A 25,201-nucleotide genomic window follows, 5' to 3' on the forward strand; every position below is an offset into this window, starting at 1 on the left:
GGCCAAACCTTTCTTGAAAAATGCTGAATAAAATTATAATTTCTTTACAGTATTAGATCATGTATGCATACATATAGAGAGCAATCATGCAGCGTTTTCATTTTTCGATTGGTAAATAAATTATGCACTAAGATATGTGCATTTTACAACTCATTGTTTTTGAGCTCTATTTCTATGATGTGACCTTTTTTATTTGCAGTCAGAAGTTAAACCAGAAGGACTCTCTACATATAGTGATACAGTTATATTTTATAGAATGATCTAAAGCTAAATTACTTTTCTCTTCCCGGCGCCTGTCTCTTCTCTCGAAAAATCTTTGTATGAAGTTCGACGCCTTTCCAACTGCTTTCTTTGATCCTCCTGGAAACATCAAAAGATTGTAGTATTATTATACCCACTATAACTTACTCATTTGGTTGGAAAGAAACAGAATCTCGGTCTTTCTGATTAACATTTTTTATTCTAATATGAAATGAACAGTACTGTAAAACAGAGAGATAAAGGAAGTGATAAAGCAGCATAATGAGTATTAATAGATTCAATATTTTTTATTCGTACAGTATAGATGTAGATAAACTTCAAAAATGTTTAAACGTTAGTTTTTCACATGTATCATAATTTTTACTGAAACGCAGCTGCTAAGTCCTTTATTAAGATTTACAAAAATAACTGTACCTTGAAAAATGTTTAAAGAAATACTAAAAATAAGGCTTTACCTTGAGCTCTCTTTTCATTTTCCAGTTCATCAATTTTTTCTTGAACAGCATCAACTTTTTCTGCAACATCATGTACCTCTTCTTTTACGTTGCCAACTTCGTGTTTTACTTCTTTTACGTCTTTCATTACAAGTTGCACTTCACTTTCTAAGCCTTTCTCAAATTTTCGCCACTTCTTAATTTCCCCATCTATTCTTTTTTCAGCCTCTTCATCCAGAGGACTATTTTTGTATGCATTAAATTGTTGTTGTAGATTTTGAACAGGATTTTGAACGCATGTATTCAGTCGATTGAGTACCTACAGTAAGATAAGCAGATGCATTCCTTTACAAAATTTTGACATGACATTAATTGCTAAACGGATGGCGTGATATTATGGAAGCGTCCTGGTGCCAGCAGAGAGATTTAAATTTGTCATACATACGACTTAGTATCTCCTACGTAGAACTTAGTATCTCCTACATAGGACTTAGTATCTCCTACATAGGACTTAGTATCTCCTACATAGGACTTAGTATCTCCTACGTAGGACTTAGTATCTCCTACGTAGGACTTAGTATCTCCTACGTAGGACTTAGTATCTCCTACATAGGACTTAGTATCTCCTACATAGGACTTAGTATCTCCTACGTATGACATAGTATCTCCTACGTATGACTTAGTATCTCCTACGTATGACATAGTATCTCCTACGTATGACTTAGTATCTCCTACGTAGGACTTAGTATCTCCTACGTATGACATAGTATCTCCTACGTATGACATAGTATCTCCTACGTATGACTTAGTATCTCCTACGTATGACTTAGTATCTCCTACGTATGACATAGTATCTCCTACGTATGACTTAGTATCTCCTACGTATGACATAGTATCTCCTACGTATGACATAGTATCTCCTACGTATGACTTAGTATCTCCTACGTATGACTTAGTATCTCCTACGTATGACATAGTATCTCCTACGTATGACATAGTATCTCCTACGTAGGACTTAGTATCTCCTACGTATGACTTAGTATCTCCTACGTATGACATAGTATCTCCTACGTATGACTTAGTATCTCCTACGTAGGACTTAGTATCTCCTACGTATGACTTAGTATCTCCTACGTATGACATAGTATCTCCTACGTAGGACTTAGTATCTCCTACGTAGGACTTAGTATCTCCTACGTAGTACTTAGTATCTCCTACGTAGGACTTAGTATCTCCTACGTAGGAGTTAGTAACAACTCGTACGTATGTCACTGACTAAAAGACTCAAGCATGCGCAGTGGAACAATATACTTGTGTGTACTATAATTTAGTAAGGATTATCTGATTATCTGATACCGGTAGATTACATATTTGTAAATAATTAAACATCTCCCTTCTTTCAATGTCTCACACAAACTTCGTAAGTATGAATTAAAGACACATTTGACCAAGTTCTGAATTTGACATATGAAGTAGTCAATAAATTTGTTTTAATAGATATTTTTGAACATTTTATTTTGTTGTTGTTGTTGCTGTTGTTGTTTTTTGTTTTTTGTTTTTTTTGTATTTTTGGGGGGACTACGTAGTTTGGGTATAGTCACACTGCGCTACCCTCAAGGTGCACTTCTAGGCATTGCTCCAGGCATGGGCAGACATCAGGTTACAACCGCCGACATTCCATAAGCCAACCGGGCAGTTTATGAGCATGAAGATTTGAAACATGTCATGTGAGGTTTTGAACCTTTACCATTCGGCTATGGAGGCCTCTCTTGAAATTATGTAGAGAGTTCAAAAGTATGATTAAAGTATATCATGAAAGTGACTAACCGCCAGTTATTGTTTTGACCGATTGTGTGATTTGATTAATAAACTTTCTCTCAATAAAGCATTGACCTACAAATTTTGGATAAAAATGGTCTTTGAAGTTCGGTCATACATACTATGGACATTAAAATTCGAGTTTTTGTTTCTAAACTATCCTTCATCTACTCAATCAAGGAAAAAAGATGCCAGAGCCGGGAATCGAACCCGGGCCGCCACGGCAATGAAAATTTTCCTGCTGTCTTTAACAATATACACCACGGAGGAATATGTATACAATGACCCTTGAATGTAGATATTTAATAATTAGGCAGTTTACCTCAGTAAAACGTTACAAACGCTTTTTCAATTTCCAGTGCAAAAGATAGCTAAGACAACTAGTTCTCATGTGTTTCAATAACATAAAATCTGTTAGTAATTAATTCAAAGCTTTCTTAAGTGGTATTAGCATTAATTTCGTGATACTGGTACCTAAATTTCCCTTTTTTCTGTTGTCGTATGATCTCAAGGACAGTGCCTTTAATAATCAATATTTATTAGGTGTTATCATCATTTGAGCTGCGCCATGAGAAAACCAACATAGTGGCTTTGCGACCATCATGGATCCAGACCAGCCTGAGCATCCGCGCAGTCTGGTCAGGATCCTCGCTGTTCACTAATGGTCTATCTAACTGCAATAGGCTTTAAAAGCGAACAGCGTGGATCCTGACCAGACTGCGCGAATGCACAGGCTGGTCTGGATCCATGCTGGTCACAAAGCCACTATGTTGGTTTTCTCATGGCACGGCTCAATTTTCTTTTTCTACATACAGGTCAAGCATTAGCTAGTTACAGGAAATTACTGTAACTGCATCTAAAGCATTTAACATGATTTAACATGATAATAAACTATTGATACTTTTTTGTTTCAAACACTCATTTCTACTTTATTTGCATATTAAAGATGATACATTTATGAAGTTTATTCAGGTATAAAGTTCATTAACACCTCTCCCATTCATCTGGTGATAAAAGGTACTCATTGGCAAGCACTTCGTTATACAGACTGTGAAGGTCATAAAGGATATTCTATGATTCAGGGCACTGGAGTCAATCAAGGGTTATGTTACATCATGAACACATTTGCAATGATCTCTAATGAGATGGTGATTATTATAGCTGGGATGAAAACTGTCTAGCTCAGATCGCATTTGTCCAGTCGTTAGAGTCAGAGGTAATAGGTATTGAATTTTTTTCAGAAAGTGGTATCAGAGAGGAAAGTGCTTTACATTTAATGACTCTAACGACTGATGCGAGTCTATAGTGTTCCGAAAAACTAATGTCAAATCAACTTGTGGTCCGACGGTTTTGCTTTCTTTAACATGGTGTGTGTATCTTCTATATATTGTATATGTTGTGAAAAAGAGGAAGAATAGAATAGTATTTAAATAAAGTGAAGCATTTTTGTGACAGTAAAATCTTTTAATTACCGAATATCACGGAATTTGTAGGTTTCAGTCATTAAATCTGGTTATCCTTTGTTTTGTTAAGTGTATGCCTAGAGAGAAGAAATGAAGGACGAGTAACTTGGTAAACATGATTTATTCCCCTTTATCGCTCTTCACAGTAGAGTCTATTTTTTTTTAATATAAGATAGATAGATAGATTCTTTTATTTCCTCCAATACTGAAGAGCTGAACATATATACAACATTGAATATCATAATATATACATGTCAATGGAAAATCCTATATAAACATATACACATACCACACATATTTATATGTTTACACAATGTCACAGAAGTTCTAATTACATACACTTTAAGGCATCAGTAAGAGTTAACTAGCACAGGTCAACAGGATCATCAATTAAGAAATTCTATACATAATCAGTTTGGAAAAAGATGTACTTGTGAAACACAATACAGCCGTGCCCCCGGCAGTGACCGTAAACCTTGCATGAAAACAAACATTATTTTTATTAAAACTGACGTACCAGCATAACAAATTTGAATTGCATATACATTTTATAAATGATTACCGTAATCTTATTCATGCAGTATTATACGTTTCATGTATTTGGTAATACTGTAGTACTTGAGACAGTATTCATTGCTTTCTATAGCGAGATTAAGGAGGTACCAGCACTGCTCTTTCGGGCACAGTGGGAAAAGCTGTGTAAATGCCCTCATGCCGCATAAGTCTATTATAGAATCCCACAGTTTCATCCGTATAGAGGCATTTTTCAGACAGAAGCAAATAAGATGTACGTTAATGTCTTCACACAGCAATTCACACTTTTTACATCTTTGCACAAAGTGTGAAGACAACATCGGACATTTACAATTTTGTTTGATCAGAGTGACTAGATAAAAGAACAATTGACTAGTTGAAACTAACTAAATGTTATAGAACATTGATAATCGTGTCATGCAATCAGGTCTATATAAATTCATTCTTTGTTATTGGTTAGAAACAGTGGTTAAGTTTTCGCTCCGCGCCCACGCTAAATTGCGAGTTTTCGACCCGTGCCCCCGCCATTTTAACTTGTTGATTCTCGTATTTTCGCTCGGCGGGGTCGCGGGGCGAAATCGCGAAATGGCAGATATCAGCCAATATAGTTAAGAGATAATTTCACTGATTGCAATGAAAAGTTATTTATTTAAGCCCCTTCTCGAGACAAACACATAAAATACAAGAATATAAATAGTTTAGAAAATAAATCAAATATTGCAATAAATGCCATTTATCAGTATGCAATTAAAAAGTCAACCAGCAATGTTCAATTAACACATGTATCGGAAACGCGAGTAGGACCAGAGAACGCTGCAGCGCCCCAAAATAGGAAACCTTACGTATGAGTAGCTAAGTCCTACGTAGGAGATACTATGTCCTACGTAGGAGATATTAAGTACTACGCAGGAGATACTATGTCCTACGTAGGAGATATTAAGTACTACGTAGGAGATACTAAGTCCTACGTAGGAGATACTAACTCCTACGTAGGAGATACTATGTCCTACGTAGGAGATACTAAGTCCTACGTAGGAGATACTATGTCCTACGTAGGAGATACTAAGTCCTACGTAGGAGATACTAGATCTATGTCCTACGTAGGAGATACCATGTCCTACGTAGGAGATACTAAGTAGGAGATACTAAGTCCTACGTAAGACAAATTTAAATCTCTCTGCTGGCACCAGGACGCTTCCATATGATATTCTACATGCTGAATCGCATAGTTTAACAACTTATTTGTACGATTTAAATACGTTTGACAAAATAATATGTCGTACGTATGATTCTGACACGATCTGCTGCAATTGCTATATAAATTCAGCGGTGACGTCATAAATGTTTGACACAAAGTACTGTAAGACGTCTTAATGATGTGAGGTCATATTAAAGTTAATTGTAAATCGTAACACTGGGTCAACTCGCCTAATTTGATGATAATGTTCATAATAAGTTTGCGAGCTATTAGATTACTTATTTATAAATACTTCTCAAAATTCTGATAAAAAAGAAACAAATATCTGATGATCTATACGTTCCAACAAAGGGGGTAAATTGTAACAATACATGACCCGAATGACGTAGATCTATTACGCTGAAAATGTAGTACATGTACTGTAAAATGCGAATTATTTGCATTGTTAGAATCGAAATAATAAACATGTCCCAATAATATTATCAATTGATAAAACATGGGCAGTCGTTTGGATGCGAATAATTAAATCACTTGTTCTACGCACTCGTGATTTAATTATTACGCATCTTAACTCCTGCCCATATTTTATTGCCTGATAAAATATAGGAACAGATTATTATTTCTTAAGTAACTAAGTTGTCTGTATTTTAGCTCATGCTTGAGAGTTAGTAAGTCGTGCGTATGCTTTAGTAGGCCTAACTCATATGAATATAATGAGTTACTAAGCCATACGTACTTTTTCATATTACATTGTATTGTGTATACTTCATATTTTTTTTGAAATGTCTGTCTCATGGATGTTGAATACTCTTAAATTTAAAAGCTTGAATGGAACCAGTTTTAAAAGCATTTCATTTCTTTCTGAATGTATCTCTTACATGTACAGTTACCCATGTATTCTTTCCATTTTGAAGCATTTTTATGTGTCATTCAAACAGCATGTTTTGTGGACTAAAAGCATTTTTTCATTGTAAAATGTTGGAAGTGTATTTATGTCAACGTGTAAGATGGAAGAGATTTGTAAGTGACATTTATGCTTTTATCATACTGATAGCGCCATATGTTCATAGTAATCTGTAAGACCTGAAATCCTTATAACATCAAGTAGGATATAGTCTGTTTTATAAAGTATCTCCGTCTTTTTTTCACACTTGACGAGATAAAATCAACCGCTTGAACCATAACTAACGTTTGTATGCTAACTTTCTAAACTATGATACTTTTTTTCTAATTTGAAGATCAAGGTGTTAAACTTTATGTACCAACAGAGCTTTCGTCTTTCAGATTTATGCCTAATGCCATGCATAATTTGCATAGCATTATGCGACATGAAGCATAAATTTTAAAACTACTATGAAAACTGTTAAAGGCGTTGCTTTGTTTCATTGAACAGCGAAAACAATACAGATCATCTGCTGACCATAGGCATTCACCCTATGAAGTTTGACTGCAACAGACTAAAACCTCCCTAGATATTGAAAAGTGCAAAATTATCTGATGATTTAAGCCACATATTTACATTGTTAACGTAAAATCTTAGTATTACCTGCTCTATTTCCAACCATTTGTGCGTAAAGGTGTTCTGCGTGATACTAGTCGTAGAGGAAATGTGAGCTATCTAGAAGAAACAAAAATGTATAGATAATCTATAATTGTAAAATAAAGTTTTCATGTAACTTCACTAACAAACAAATTGAGATTCGTGTTTAATCAACATAATGTTAGATATTTGAGAATTGATGTAGGAAATTAATCTAAGTGATCTTCTATTTCACAGATTAAGAACTTTTCTTGCATTTGAAAGGTTATAATAGTCATACTCACTTCATTTCTGAACATTCTCAATCGACATATATCTGCTTCAAGTGAGTTGTCTCCTGCCTGTGGTATCGCATTCCAAGCAAAATGTTTATTTAAACCACAACATTTCAGGTTCCGTAGCAAACATATAGACAGAGTGAGATCAAAGTCAGCTGTAGTTGGGGACTGACCGCTCTGTGGATACAGCAAATCAAATTGTGTCCGGGTTATTGTTTTACCCGCCCTAAGACGATTTATTGTGGTCTTTTCGTTATGAAGAAGAATATTAAGTGGAACATTTGCGCTCTTCTCATCAAATATATTCCTAACGACTGTAGTCCCTCCATCTATAATCAATGTTTGGAGTCGGAAGAGGTAAACTCGATTTTGTGATACTTGTGCTGTCGCCATACTCAAAAGCCTTCAAACTGACATCTCATCGAACGAAGGTATGTTGCACCAAACCTGTGGAAATAAGTTTAAGTAGTTTGAATAATTTACAAAAAGATATTTGCAAACTATTCTGTTCATACATTTATATTTGTAAGCTATTGTGCTTATATACTATTACTTGAAAGCTATTGTTTATACATTGCTAGTTGTAAGTTATTATGTTGATACAATAATATTTGCAAGGTATTGCGCTCGTATATGATATCTGTAAGCTATTATTCTCGTACCGCACATTGATATGTGCAAGCTATTATGCTCGTTAACTGATATGTGTAAGCTATCATTTTTGTATTGAACATTGATATTTGCAAGCTATCATGCTCTTACATTGATATCTGTAAGCTATATTCTTGTACTGTTCATTGATATTTGAAAGCAACTTTGTTCTTGCATTGATATCTGTAAGATATTATTCTCGTACTGAACATAAATATTTGCAAGCTATCATGCTCGTTCATTGATATCTGTAAGCTATATATATTCTTGTACTGTTCATTGATATTTGCAAGCCAATACATTGATATATGTAAATTATTATTCTCGTACTGTTCTCTAATATTTGCAAGGTATCATGCTTGAACATTGATATGTGTAAGCTAATATTATGGTACTGTTAATAGATATTTGCAAGTTAATATACTCGTACACTGATATTAGTAAGGTATTACACTCGTATATTGATACCTATAAGATATCGTACAATTCATTGATTTTTGCAAGCTATTATTCTCCTTTGTTAATAATTATGTGTAAGCTATTATTATCGTACTTACATTGATGTTTGCAAGCCAAGTTATTATTCTCGTTCATTGATATTTGTAAGCTATTTTGTTCATACAATGATATCTATAAGGTATTATGCTTAAGTATTGCTAATTTAATCTTTTATGCTGATACATTCATATTTGTATGGTATTAAGCTCGTATATTGATATATTGTTATCTCTAAGCTATTTCCCCTTACTAACCATTGATATTTGCGAGCAACTATGCTCGTTCTTTGATTTGTGTAAGCTTTTATTAGCTCACCTGAGTCAAAGGCTCATGGTGAGCTTTTAAGACCGATAAATATCCGTCGTCCGTCGTGTGTTGGTCAACGTTTTCTAAAAAATCTTCTTCAAAAGCACTGGGCAGAATTACACCAGACTTCACAGGAATGATCCTTGGGTGGCCCACTTTCAAAACTGTTCAAAGAATTGAATTCCATGCAGAACTCTGGTTGCCATGGCAACCGAAATGAAAAACTTTAAAAATCTTCTTGTCCAAAACCAAAGGGCCTAGGGCTTTGTAATCTAGTGTAGCATCATCTAATAGTCATCTACCAAAATTGTTCAAATTATCCCTCTAGGGTCAAATATGGTCCCGCCCCGGGGGTCACATGGTTTATATAGACTTATATAGAGAAAACTTTGAAAATCTTCTTGTGCAAAACCACAACGCCTAGGGTTTTGATATTTGGTATGTAGCATCATCTAGTGGTCCTCTACCAAGATTGTTCAAATGATCCCCCTAGGGTGGAATATGTTTTACACAGATTTATATAGGAAAAAAGTTTAAATGTTTTCTTGTCTGAGACCACAAGACTTAGACCTTTGATATTTTGTTTGTAGCATTATCTTATTGTCCTCAACCAGAATTGTTCAAATTACACCCCTGGGATGAAAAGAGGCCCTTCCCTAAGGGTCCCAACTTTTATATAGACTTATATATGAAATAAAAATTTAATTTCTGAAACCACACGACTAGGCCTTTGATATTTGGTATGATGCATTGCCTAGTAGTCCTCTACGAAAATTGTTCAAATAATGCCCCTTGGTTAAAACAGGACATGCCCCGAGGCCACTTTATTATTATGTGAGTTATATCGGAAAAATTCTTGAAATATTATCCGATCCTATTTCCAAGACTGTTTAATTACCATTACCTGATGACCCTAAGTAATATGATGTCACTTGACTCTGACCTTGACCTACTGACCTACTTTCTTCTTCTTTTTTAAGATACAGCCTTTAAATTTGGATGACATACACAGTTTTGCACACCGATCGTAAAACTAAATTTCATTGACCATGAATGTGACCTACTGACATTCTTCATATTTTAGCATCAGTTTGACATGTGAAACATGTAGCTCATATTACTCGGGTGAGCGATCCAGGGTTATCAGGACCCTCTTTTTCTCGTACTGTTCATTTATATGTGTAAGGTAATATACTCGTTCGTTGATACTGGCAAGCTATAATACTCATATACAGAAGTTTGTAAGCTATTATGCTCGCACATTGCAGCGATTCCAGATAATATCCTATCTGATAAAAGAGCAATGTTCTATTGCAGCCATTCCAGACAATATCTAATCTGATATATCGAAGTAAACATGCCCTATTGCAGCCATTCTAGACAATATCTGTTTTGATATATTGAAGTAAACATGCCCTAGTGCAGCCATTCAAGACAATACCTGATCTGATATATTGAGGTAAACATGCCCTATTGCAGCCATTCCAGACAATATCTGTTTTGATATATTGAAGTAAACATGCCCTAGTGCAGTCATTCCAGACAATATCTGATTTGATATATTGAAGTAAACATGCCCTATTGCATTGCAGCCATTCAAGACAGTATTCGATCTGATATATTGAAGTAAACATTCCCTAGTGCAGTCATTCCAGACAGTATCTGATTTGATATATTGAAGTAAACATGCCCTCCACCGCTTCTGCGACGAATCCTCCACCGCCACTGCGTTGAAACCACCGCTTCTGCGAAAGCTATGGCCAGTGTGGTCATATAGGACTGACTGATTAATTGATTGATTGGTTGACTGATTGTTTGTTTGATTGATTGATTGATTGATTGATTGACTTTACTAAATTTACTTATAGGATTTGTTACCTGCACTGCCATATATCTACATTGTTAACACATTTTCTAGTGTTGACATAAACACAGTTTTTCAAACTAAACGAAAACTTCCCATATTTATACAGTAAAGTAAAACACCAAAATCATCTTTATTACTCTAACCTGTTTTACTCAACTTCAGTCTTATGAACTACTAATTCTTTATTCCTACACGGTAAAAAAAATCATATATTTCTAATATATTTTCCCGGTCAGTGTGTATTACCCTTAGTTAATATAATGTAATCCATTCGAAGTTCATTAGTTACCAGAAATCATGTATATTTATAAAGTATGTTTTCCACACAAGTCATTTCAATAAACTTTTCAATACATACAAATTAATTGAACTCTATCGTGTACTTATATTTTAATGAAACTTAAAAGAACTGATAAGAAACGGTTCTGCGCTCTGGGTAAAATATTGCCTTTCTCTCTATCTATCTAAAAGGAAAACGTATCTGTCAAGTTTCATAAGCGGTACTATAACTCTTTATGCACCAAAATAAAAAAATATCCACCGCGTAGAAATTAAGGCGACAATGTGTTAAGAAGAAAACTTTAATTCTTAAAATGATCTGTAAAAGACTAAATTGTATTACTATCAACATTGTCTTGACATCCAGCGAACATTCTTTTATATAATGGAAATGACCATTTTGTGCTTTATACAAACAACCTCGAATGTCTTTCTATTTGACCATTCAACTTAAATATATACCAACAGAATATAACACACCTAATAATCATGCATCTAAAACTTCAAAAACATTTAAACACAGTACTGAATATCGACTACTTTAAACCTAGGATAAAAACATTTTATTGCTTAAAAGTGTGCGCATGCGCGCGTGTGTAAGTGGGGAGGGAGGGGGTGTATAGAATATAAGACATAACGTCAGAAAAGGTGTAGGGACATATAATAACTTTTCAACTTCCCAAGACAAAATTGACTTCTGTTTAACCGTAAGACATAATACATGTAATAGATTTGTACGACTGCACGGCAAAGGCAATGCAATGGCTCGGAAACATGATATGATAACGCAATTTTATTTTTGTCTTGTCGTATTTTTTTCGCGCGTTATCGTTTTATCATGCTGCTGAAAAGTGTTGACATGCTATCGTTTTGCGTTGTCTTAATGTTGCATCAATGGCATAGTATCCCCTTTACATGTAATAGCGATTTCAAAATAAAGGAGCGTGTGGGCAATAACGACGCTAACCTTCCACATTTTTGCATATCAGAGGTCTAGAATGGTTCCCATGTCAATGATGAAACGCTGCTAGACGAGAATGTCTTTCACAGACGGCCAAGTTTTCAACGAGTTATGGCAAACCAAAATGTTCTCTTTCTTTTGTGTACAGATTATACATTTAATGTGTGTGTGTGTTCGGGTTTAACGTCTTTTTCAACAATTTTTCAGTCATATAAACGACGGTGTCTACTTGTAGCAGTGAGCACAATGCCCAACTTTATAGTGCTGCCTCACTGGAATATCACGCCGTAGACACGTGGCATGATACCCCACCCAGTCACATTATACTGACACCGGGCTGACCAGTCCTAGAACTATCCTCTTAATGCTGAGCGCCAAGCGAGGAAGCTACTAGTACCATTTTTTACGTCTTTGGTATGACGCGGCCGGGGATCGAACCCACGACCTCCCGCACTCGAAGCGGACGCTCTACCACTAGGCTACCGAGGCGGTTATACATTTAATATGTATCCTCTTTCAAAAATATACATTTTTATCTTTATCAACTCTTTTCTCCTACGATTTCATCGATGCATGAAGTTGGGGGTACAATGTGTGTATTTTCCGCCTGTCCCTTTCTCTTAATAAACTGGACGTCGGTTTTAGATAACATGCTCCTTAACCTCATATATTCATCACTTTTTTATCATCATATACTAGTAGATTCATAACCTGCTTTTGTTTGCGTGACAGACGTTATTTTGTGAGTTAAGGTAATTCTCCCCCAACCTGCTAATCATATATTGATCTACATGGAACATACTTATATTGCTATTTTAAATATTTGCAATCCACGTATTTCCAATATATCAGGCCTTCACTTTCTCTTTCTACAATTAAAAACTTCATCAGTTAAAAGAGGAATTCTTCAGGCACAATTTTAAATTAAATTTAAATCTCTTTTTCAGATTTAACACAAGTACTTATTTAATTCGATAACTTAATGAACAGACCATATAACAAATAATAGCTGTATACAGCAATGACATATTTCAAGGACATCATAAAAATTGAAAACAAAACTTGCGAGTCATGCACTATTTGCTATTGTAAGCATAATTGATAATTGTTCCATAAGTATGTTAGACATCGCGACACAATATAATAAGACACAAGTGATTTCTGAACCTACTCATTACACTGAAACTTCTAACTCTCTCATTTATCTTTTTCTTGTCTCTTTTTCGTGCAGTATTTACACATCTGGAGTTGATGATCCCTTCCTTGATCAACATGTTAGATTTCTCTGTCCTATATTCTGTTGTCTGAACTGCTCTAAACCTAAATCTCGGTCTTATAAGCGAATGGTATGGAAATTTGACCAGGGTGACTATGACAGTCTGAGACAAGAGGCTGCATCTACTGACTGGGACTCTTGAACACCATGACATTGATACACATGCACACAATCTGACTGAACACATACTATTTATTTCAAAAAAGCATATACCTAACAAAATAGCCACAATAAGACAAACAGATGCGCCACGGATGCATAACGACATACGCAAATACATCAGAAAAAGAAAACGGGCATATGATAAAGCAAAACAAACGCAAAATGAACAACATTGGCAAAAGTATAAACAATTACGTAATAAAACAACCCAGCTACTCAGAAACGCAAACTCACAGCTCTCACAAAAACTGTCAGATCAACTAAAAAATAAAAACCTTAAACCAACTGACTACTGGAAAATCTTAAAAAAATCATTGCACCAACTCTGAACCACAACGGTAATCTTATCACCTCTGACAGAAAATGCTAACATATTAAATAACTTCTTCCAATCACAAACTATCATGAATGACACTAACAAAGCACTGCCACACATACATGACGTATCAAATCATCCGCAACTCAGATCAATCACAATAACAGAAGATGAAATAACTACTACACTAAATTCATTATCAACTGGAAAAGCTTCTGGACCGGCCAATGTAAATAATAGAATTCTAAAAGAACTATCGCACCAACTGTCACAACCACTTTGCAAACTTTTCAACAAATCACTAAGCAACGGCAGAGTACCATCAAAATGGAAACTAGCACATGTCAGCGCTGTTTTCAAAAAGAATGACCCACAATTAGTTTCAAATTACAGACCAATATCATTACTGAGTACAATTAGCAAGGCACTAGAAAAAATATTCATAAGCGAGTATTCAATTTCTTCTTACAGAATAACACAATTTCTCCTCTTCAGTCTGGATTTGTACCTAATGATTCAACAACAAACCAATTAGTATCCGTATACAATACATCCTGCCAAGCTCTAGACGAAGGGAAAGAAGTCCGTGCAGTCTTTTGCGATATCTCCAAAGCTTTTGACCGTGTTTGGCATAGAGGTCTTCTCCATAAGCTCGAGTCTACAAGAATTTCTGGAAGTCTCCTAGAATAGTTTCGAGACTATCTATCAAATAGAAGTCAGAAAGTGGTTCTTCCTGGTGGCTCTTCCGACACAGCTGCTATTTCTGCTGGTGTCCCTCAAGGGTCTATTCTTGGTCCTCTTCTCTTCACTGTTTTCATCAACGATATTGTCAAGAACATTAATTCTACTATCAAACTGTTTGCTGACAAAACAAGTCTATACATCATTGTTGATAATCCAACTAGAGCTGCTGATATTCTTAATTCTGATCTTCTGAAAATCACCAACTGGGCGAATGATTGGTTGGTTGATTTCAATCCAAGAAAAACAGAGACTCTTCTTATATCACGTAAACATAACAAACCCATCCATCCTCCTTTCTCTATGAATGGTTTCCAAATAAACGAAGTTGATTCCCATAAGCATCTTGGAGTTACATTTTCGAACGACGGAAGCTGGCACGAACATATAGAAAACATCAAAGAGAAGACCTGGAAACGAATAAACGTCATGAGATCCCTAAAATTCATTTTTGATAGAAAAGCACTTGAAACTATTTATTTATCATTCATAAGGCCACTTCTGGAGTACTCGGACGTTGTGTGGAGCAATATAAACCAACAACAAGAGACAGACCTTGAGAAAATTCTGTTAGAAGCCTGTCGAACTATCACCGGTGCAACCAAGCTAGTCTCATTTGAAAATCTCTACATAGACACAGGGTTCGAGCTTCTTAAAACCAGAAGACAAAAACATAAATTCTGTTCTATAAAATGTATAATCTTCTATCTCCGGAGTATCTCTCTACACTCGTACCTCACACGGTTGGACAGGCCTCTGCATACAATCTTAGAAATGCCAGCAACACCAGAAACTTCCAATGTAATACTCAACTTTTTGCCAACTCTTTCCTTCCATCAACTATAACTGATTGGAACCAATTACCAACTGACATTCGAAACTCTCCAACTCTGTCAACCTTCAAAAGAAGACTCTTTGCAGATACACACAAACCTCCTTGTCATTACTATATTGGAGATCGCAAGTATCAAATATTGCACTGTAGTCTTCGGACTCACTGTAGCTCTCTTAACGAACACCTCTTTTCCAAAAATATTGTCAACAGTCCTCTATGCTCATGCGGTGAAGTTAAAAACACCTATCATTATTTTTTTCTTTGTCCAAAATATATCATGGAACGCACTGAACTCTTCAACAAAATCAGACCATTAACAACTGTTACTTTACACACACTGCTTTATGGTAACACATCTATTACAAACACACACAACAGCTCAATATTCACGCACATACAAAAGTATATACAAAAAACAAGGAGATTCGAAACATAATTACTATGAACTGCCATACTAACCCACTTATATTTACACACGGTATACAGACAAAGTTCAAATCCAAGCTAGTCTCTAAAGCGACCACTCAACCCATTTCTTCTCTAATTTCCTACTTTTCGCCTCCTACCTCCTTTTTTGCCACATAGACATACACATTTTAAAACAACTAATATATCGACAACCTATGACTTTAATGTTATATTATTTCCTTTTTTGTTTTTGCGTTCATACGCGTAACGTGGTTATAACCTAAAAACCTATAATAAGAACAAAACAAATGTAGATGAATAAACTGCAAGCAATTTATATTATCAATCACTTTATAAGTTACCGTGAGTTAACATGCTAAACGTAAATATTTAAGGAGAGTTTCAAATAAGCTTTCAGCTTCCTACTCAATCCTGTATGCTTTTTGATATATATATATATATACATGTTGTAAATGAACTGTGATTAATAAACTATTGTTTAAACCAAGTATGTTACAGGTACAAATGTATGGAGACAATCTGGTTCATTGTTTTGATGTTCGTTTCGTAATCTTACTTTCTTTCTATGATTCAATGATGTTCAAACTTTTTTCTCCGAAAAATGTACCTAACTCATAAGAATGCTTCGTGATTCATAAACATTAACATAATCAATAATGACAAATCATCGCTAAATGTACAAACAACAAAAAATTGTCTGAATTCATTATCAATCCAATATTCGTGACAATTGTTTTCGTACAATTTACATGGAAATTAAAAATCAGACGTGTATTTTAGGAAAACCCAATTTTACATTCAAGCTATATTAATACAAGGTGTTCGGGTTTAATTAAAAGAAAGAAGTTGAGTCTACTGTTTCCAAACATTTTATAGGCAGCATGATCTTATATGGTGGTAGATTCCTTGTTATCCATAATCTCGCTGAATATCTGTATAATAAATTATTGAATAAAATATCACAACACATTGAAATATAGCACGGGTTATGGCGACCCTATCAGTATTTTCAGTATTTCATTCAGGATTTTACAATAGTATTGGGTAGCAGTACCGAGACCCATAAAAGTAATTTAAATAACAGCCTAATTGCCGATGGCAAATCAGCAATTTGTTGATTAAATCTTGATGATTTAAAGCCAAGTACATTTATCTCTGTAATCTTTAAGGTCTTCTGAAATATAATACATGTAATTTAGGCACCCATGATACTATTGAATGAAAAATATTCAACCAATTATAAAGAAAGACCATAATTATCTCATTGTGAATTGGTTTTAAATACAAAAGGTACTTGTATATCGCATGACTTTGTATCAGTCTTATTACTTATACTTAACTTCAAATGATTTCTATTAGATTATATTTTCTTCAATCTTGTAATAACAATAAGATATATCGATGATACTTGTAAAAAGTTAGAATAATCATTACGAGAGACAAATTACGTCTGTAGTGTTTTACTACTCGGTCTAATGTCCTATTAAAAAATTTTTAAATTTGAACATGCAACTTTACCGATTTTCTCAAAAATATTTAATCAGTTTGTGACATTGTTTCATATATGTAAAGTTTCTACAGTTAGGATAGACAATACATTGTATATAATTTTGATATTTCACATGCTCAAGAATATTACAAAATGAGCAATCAGATAGCAGGATAATAAAATAAGTGGCAAAAATGTACCTTTTATAACACTATAAGACAACTGGTGAATTTCGAAGCTCGTTAGATCAATTAATTATATAAATCAGTTCGCTTTCCAAAATTACTTATAAAGAACATGTATTCTTGCATACCAGACGGGGATTTCCGGTATTTTTACCGGTGCTGGAAAACTCCATCTTACATCCCGGGGTGTAAGATGACTCTCGTGCTGTAAATGACGTATTACGAACTACATATATGTAGAAGGTTTATGTAATAATTTATATTTTATTTAAAAAACGGAATAAAAATTCAATACCTTGACAGTTCCTATTAGTTCCTGATAGTATATTTCTCGATTCAAATTACGTTATTTTATCAAATATTCATAACGTTACGCTGCAACTGAAAAAACAAAACCGGAACTAAACATTGTTATTTGTTTTGAAACGTCATGACGTCTTTCCTGTTTACGGACGTTGGTTTCCCGCGCTTTGTTTAAATACACTGCTATAAGAAATAGTTCTAAAAAGAAAACCGTTCGATTGATTTTATTTTTATTATTATTTCTTGAAATCGGTATGCAAGAAAAAGATTCTGTCACTGGTTATAGGTGCAGATGGAAATATCCGGCTCTCGGGTAACTGTTTAGGCGGTAACTCGGCAGGGAGCCTCGTTACCGCCTAAACAGTTACCCTCGAGGCCGGATATTCTCATCTGCACCTACAACCAGTGAAAGAATCTTATAATGTACAGAAGACACTCCGGCTATAACAAACACATTTGTGTCCTGAGGAGTTCGCTAAAAGAGGAGATTTTAAAATGTGTATGGTAATGTATATTTAAGTAGCAAACTTAAATAAACTTACAGTTTCTTCAGTCAAATATTCAAATACAATGAATGTTTTACTAACTCGAAAGCAACCTGGACTATCTGGTAATTTATCACTGCATGGTGTTTATAGATGGAAACAAAAATTATCACAAGTTTATAAACATCATGCAAGCCCCAGTTGTTCGATACTTTAATCGCTGCTAAATTAACCGCCCGTTAAATTTCGATTCAAAATATTAGGCATGATTGAAACAACTAGAATGATGGTTTAATTTTAATGTAAAGACATTTTAGTGATGATGATTCTTAGATTATGTTTTAAAAAGTCTTATAAAATGTAACTCTAAAAGTTAATCGACCGTTAGCTTAATCGCATGTTAAAATTTTGAACAACTGAGCCCTGATCTATTTCTCAAACAATAACTATCACATACATATCAGATTTAATTGTTTGAAAGTTGGGCCTACATAACTTACTTGGCGTGATTTATGCGAATGTTGCATGATTGAATAACATTATTTTTACCTTTTATCTGCTTATATCATGGGGAGGACGTATTTTGTTGTCTGCTGTTTTTTTCCAGTGCTACAAAAACGGTTAAGAGACCAATTTATACAGGAATGGCATGGTAGTATTGCAAACATGCCAAAACTGGAATATTATTCAAGTTTTAAAACGCTGTTTATGTTTGAACCATATCTCACAAATGTTGATACTTAAGAAAATTACTCAGTTTGTCTGAATAATTTGTATATTTAATATATTGATAACGTAACACATAAGCACAGATAGTGCTCGACTCCCTTTTCATGTTGTGATAGCTATAATTATTGTTGAATTGCTGTTAATAATAGACTTTGGGTCATTTGTGGCTGATTTGGGTTCATTATGTCGATAGCTGGCTCCCAGCATCACACATTGAGTCATATACAATAGTTAAAGGGAACCGGACATTTAATAGAGCAGGTACTCGTTGTAAGACGGTATGTTTAAATTTGGACCAATCAGAAACAAGTTCTAAAAATAGCACGTCTGCTGGGGTATAAATAGATAGATGGATGACAGAGAGCTCATTCGGTATCCAGCGGTGGAAGAAGACACATCGAGGATCCAACTAATAATTTATCCCAGTACCTTGATAAGGAAGTTATTGCAACTACACTGTCAGGGCGGATAAATTATTAAAAAGAAACAAGAGTGCCAGAATGTCACAATATACGCCCGTCACAGCAAATTTCTTTACTTTAGCACCTGTATTTGCAAATGGAATTTTAATTTTGTGGTTGTTTAGTAATCATTGTAAGTCATTTGTTTTTCTAAGTCCACAAAAAAACTCCTTACCAGATAGAGATACCTTAAAATACACCTAAAATTTGAAAGTAACATCTATGTTGTACCACAGAAAAGTTGTTTTTTCCCTACGGTCAGTTATAAAAAAGTTACAATATAAGTTATTTACAGTAACAACTAAGGGAAGATAATCTTAAAAAAAAAAAAAAAAAATCCATAAAAAAATTGTAAGTCCACATAAGAATCTTTACCAGGTAGAGATTGGTCAAAATACACCTCATAATTGGATGTAGCATGCATGTTGTACTACAGAAAAGTGGTCTTGATTTTTCCCTACGACTAGTAATGAAAAAGTTACAATATAAGCTATTTATAGTAACAACAAAGGGAAGTAATTCTAAAGAAAGGAACTGCGCATGACACTCCGTCTCATGATGGTGTATAATTGTGCCAAGTTACATCAAAATCACTCCATGTATGAAGAAGAAATGCTTCGGACAAAGTCATTCTTGTATCTGACCTTTGGCCTCTAAGTGTGACCTTGATTTTTGACCTAGGGACCTGGTTCTTGCGCACGACACTCTGCCTCGTGGTGGTGAACATTTGTGCAAAGTTATATCAAAATCCCTCCATGCATGAAGAAGATATGCTCCGGACAAAGTTTTCTTTATTGTATCCTTTGACCTCTAAGTGTGACCTTGACCTTAGACCTAGGGACCTGGTTCTTGCGCATGACACTCCGTCTCATGATGATGAACAATTGTGCCAACTTTCATCAAGATCCCTCTATGCATGAAGAAGAAATGCTCCGGACAAGGTTTTCATTCTTGTATCCTTTGACCTCTAAGTGTGACCTTGACCTTAGACCTAGGGACATGGTTCTTGCGCATGACACTCCGCCTCGTGGTGGTGAACATTGTGCCAAGTTATATCAAAATCCCTCTATGCATGAAGAAGAAATGCTCCGGACAAAGTTTTCTTTCTTGTATCCTTTGACCTCTAAGTGTGACCTTGACCTTAGACCTAGGGACCTGGTTCTTGCGCATGACACTCCGTCTCATGATGTTGAACAATTGTGCCAACTTTCATCAAAATCCCTCCAAGCATGAAGAAGATATGCTCCGGACAAAGTCATTCTTGAATTTAACCTTTGACCTCTAAGTGTGACCTTGACCTTAGACCTAGGGACCTGGTTTTTGCGCATGACACTCCGTCTCATGATGGTGAACAACTGTGCCAAGTTTCATCAAAATCCCTTCATGCATGTAGAAGATATGCTCCGGACAAAGTCTGTGGACGCCGCCCGCCCGCCCGCCCGCCAGGGGCGTTCCCATAATACGTCCCGTTTTTCAAACGGGCGTATAAAAAATAGAAGTTCGTAGACTAAAGAAGAGTTGCAGAATTTTAACCAGGTTTCGAGCTATAGGGCCAGCGCATAGAAGTTTTACCTTAAGGGTAGTTGAATGCTATATACGATAGCGTATATAGGCTGAGCATCGGGAAGCTGAGACAGAGACCCAGAGTTTGGTAATCTACTGATGTATAATCTACTGATGTAGTAAGAGAGTCCCAACTTATAGACGATTCAGCATTACTGGCGAAGTACAGCCAAGGCATCGGGGATATACCTATGTGGTAGTTGAATGCTACATGTGATAGCATGTAGGCGCTGAGCATCCATGAGTCAGGGCAGTCATAGAGTTGAGAGGACAGAGGCTGAGCATCTATGCGATAGGACTCTTATGTTGTTGATTCAAAGACATTGTCTGACGGGAACTTCAACAAAAAGACCAGTCAAGTATAGATTCTCCAGCCTATAGAAATTTGAGCTGATTGAAAATTGTTAGTTTGAAACATTTAGTGATTTGCCTGATCCCTGAAATTGTCGAGCTCATAATTAAAATCATTTACGAATCATTGGTATACGAATCATTGAGGCAAAGTAGCCAGAGGAAAATTCTATATATGAGATATTTGGTCTCACCAGCTCTACGTTTTAACAAAGGACATTCTACATTGTTTGTCAGCTAGTCTAAGACATAGTCACCTTAGCGATTGGACCCAAACCATTGTTCAAGATACTAAAGGCGTAGACACTTCCCTGGGTCATATAACCAGTATCCACACATTTTCAGTGATAAGTGGCTTCACTATTTGCCTTGTTCTCGGTGCTTCCGAGGGATCTACTTTCCAGATTTTATTTATTATCAACGAATTTTCAAACGATAATATAACGCCCAGACGGTGCCATATGAATTACCTTTTTCAGTTTTTAGTCTGTCACGTTTAAGTCCTAACTATAGAAAAGGAATCAGCATGGGACCCATCTGGTCTAGTCGCGTAATGGCGGCCAGGTTTTTGAACACTATTTTTTTTCACTTGGCATGGCTAGAGAGGTCTAATTTAAAGCTAGTTTCTGTTTAAAGTTCAATATGGGTGTTTGTTGACATTTTTGGTAGAAAAATTGTATTTGGTGAAGTGGAACTCAATCTTAGTATGGGTAGTACTTCGTCGCAGCAGTGTGATTTTGATGTGATTTTACAGTAAGCAAATGTGTCAAGAGAAATCTCTCTTTGAAGATTTATGACCACTACTTTTCTTTTCATTTTATGTCAGTTTTATCATAACTCTTTCAAATGAAGTAAAGATTTGTTCTCTGAAAAGGGTCTACCTGCGTTTGATAGCTCATTAAAATGTTATTTTGATATATAATATATAGGGACTACTATTTGCGATAGTTTGATATTAAATATCTGTATTATGACTATATCAGAAAACTACAGAAAAAGATAACACGATAAAGATATGGTTTCTTTATCATTTATTTCAAACCAATGTCGATCACTTATTAAACAAGAGGGCCAAGATGGCCCTGGGTCGCTCACCTGAGAAACACACCATAATACACCATAGCAGTGTAAACATAGACCTAGTGATTGCATGGAAAAAAATATTCTGACCAAGTATCATTAAAATTGGAGCAAATACAAGTATTTCTTTTATTTGACCTAATGACCTAGTTTTTGACCCCAGATGACCCATATTCAAACTTGACCTAGATTTCATCAAGGAAATCATTCTGACTAAATTTCATAAAGATCAATTGAAAAATACAGCCTCTATTGCATACACAAGATTTTTCTTTGATTTGACCTAGTGACCTAGTTTTTAACCACAGATGACCAATAACCAAACTCTACCTAGATTTTATCAAGGCAATAATTCTGACCAAATTTCATAAAGATCAATTGAAAAATACAGCCTCTATTGCATACACAAGGTTTTTCTTTGATTTGACCTAGTGACCTAATTTTTGACCCAAGATGACCCATATTCTATCTTGACCAAGATTTTATCAAGGCAATCATTCTGACTGAATTTCATGAAGATCAATTGAAAAATATAGCCTCTATCGCATACACAATGTTTTTCTTTGATTTGACCTAATGACCTACTTTTTGACCCTAGATAAGCCATATTCGAAGCTGGTCTAGATTTCATCAAGGCAATCATTCTGACCAAAATTCATGAAAATTAATTGAAAAATACAGCCTCTATCGCATACACAAGGTTTTTCTTTAATTTAACCTAGTGACCTAGTTTTTAACCCCAGATGACCCATTTTCGAACTCGGCCTAGATTTCATCAAGGTTATTATTCTGACCAAAATTCATGAAGATTACTTGAAAAATACAGCCTCTATCGCATACACAAAGTTTTTCTTTGATTTGACCTAGTGACCTAGTTTTTGACCCCAGATAATCTATTTTCGAACTCGGTCTAGATTTTATCAGGATAATCATTCTAACCAAAATTCATTAAGATTAATTCAAAAATACAGCCTCTATCGCATACACAAGGTTTTTCTTTGATTTGACCTAGTGACCTAGTTTTTGGCCCCAGATGACCCATTTTCGAACTTGGCCTAGATTTTATCAAGGTTATCATTCTGACCAAATTTCATGAAGATCAGTTGAAAAATACAGCCTCTATCGCATACACAAGCTAAATGTTGACGGACAGACATACGACAGACAGACGACAGACAGACAGACGCCGGACATCGAGTGATCAGAAAAACTCACCTGAACATTGCTCAGGTGAGCTAAAAATTGTCAGTAATCATCTCCTAAATGCCATGTTACCATATAACGATAATGTATTACATTGGGATTGAAATATATGCTTTACTGTGGTTAGATAAGCGCTAAACGTATGTACTGAAACTAAATTATTTGGGGTAATCCCCACATTTCCCCATTAATCAGTAATAGCAGATCATTCTAGTTGTAACTAAATATGCACGCAAAGTGAATGAAATATGTGTTTAAAGATTTTATTCTATTTTTTTTTTTTTTTTTGACAGACATTTAGTCATACGATAGTTTGATCTTAACAGCCGGCAAGAGGGATTAAGTCAAAACAGGGGCAGATATCTTGGGAGACCCAGTGATCCTTTGAGGCGACAAGAACCCATAACGGTTAACTACAATGGTTCAAAATAAAGAACACAAGTTTATGCCGATGCATAATCTTGTTTTACACGTAAAAATGTATTTATGTTTTTCATTGTAGAACTGCCTTGTTTAATTATTTTGTCGTAGGCATTGTTTAGATAATTGTAAGGAGAATGTTTTTGAATGTTTTTGTGAACATATTGAAATTTGTTTGTTACGGTGCTATCCAAGTGCATGGCACATACAGCATAAAATGAATATATCACTCAAAGTTTCAAAGTTTCAAAGTTTACTGTTCACTGATTGAACACTTTCTTGTTCTTGTTTGAAAAAATACATATAGATTAACTGAAATATAATGTAACCTTTAAGATGAATATAGCATTCTTGTTATGAATATTATCATAAGAAAAATATCGAAAAAGTATTTTAGGTATTTAAGATTAATGAGCACTTTTAAAAATTGTAACTTACGGAGATACAACATAAATGTCCATCAACAGCTTTTGTTTAATTAGTTTTTTTGAAAACGAAGCAACAATGTTACGTGTTTACGGTATAACGTAAAGTTTCCATATTTTTTTAAAAAGAAAACTAAAATGCCGACTAATGCATAAAAGAAATCAATTATTTTGCAGTACTACAGCCTATTTATTCAAATAAAATCTCATTATCATTTTAACACTGTCCATGACATCAACAAAATGAGTACATTTTTTTTCTATAATTTTAAGATCTGGTATTACACCCCCACCCAGAGAAAAGCATTCTACGCTTTTATACCCTTACTCTTGCTCATTAGGATTAAGTGCAAAGCCTGATTAGACAATATCTAATTTTACAAACTGCAGAGATTACATTAAAATATGAATGGATATTCTTGTGTCGAGATTTGAGACGACATTAATAGAATATTAGCAATACTGTCAATTGGCCAGTTCATTATTTTAGAAATCAGTGAGTTGTTATCCGATGTAGTTATTTATTGCGCATATTATGCATTTTGACAAATCCTGCTAAATAAGTAGGCAAAGGAACTAGACAAGAGAGCAACGCCGGCACACACACTGCGGGGTGGCTTTGTTGCTGGCCAGTGAGGCAGGCTCGGCAAACGTAGAGCG

The 25,201-nt window shown here is 35.0% G+C and overlaps 1 protein-coding gene across 1 annotated transcript in view; it reads right to left on the reverse strand.

Moving 5' to 3' along the window:
• The window catches only part of LOC123539385 (uncharacterized), an 88,979-nt gene that overhangs the window by 51,421 nt on the left and 12,357 nt on the right, over nt 1–25,201 (reverse strand). Inside the window, exons 2-5 of the mRNA XM_053529492.1 lie at nt 7,533–7,973; nt 7,255–7,326; nt 717–1,014; nt 277–360 (exon numbers count right to left, since the gene is read on the reverse strand). Of these exons, the coding sequence (XP_053385467.1) occupies nt 277–360; nt 717–1,014; nt 7,255–7,326; nt 7,533–7,919 (841 nt within the window). The 5' untranslated portion in view covers nt 7,920–7,973. The remainder of the gene's footprint in view (nt 1–276; nt 361–716; nt 1,015–7,254; nt 7,327–7,532; nt 7,974–25,201) is intronic.

This window comes from Mercenaria mercenaria, chromosome 18 (assembly GCF_021730395.1).
Source record: "Mercenaria mercenaria strain notata chromosome 18, MADL_Memer_1, whole genome shotgun sequence".
Taxonomy (NCBI): domain Eukaryota; kingdom Metazoa; phylum Mollusca; class Bivalvia; order Venerida; family Veneridae; genus Mercenaria; species Mercenaria mercenaria.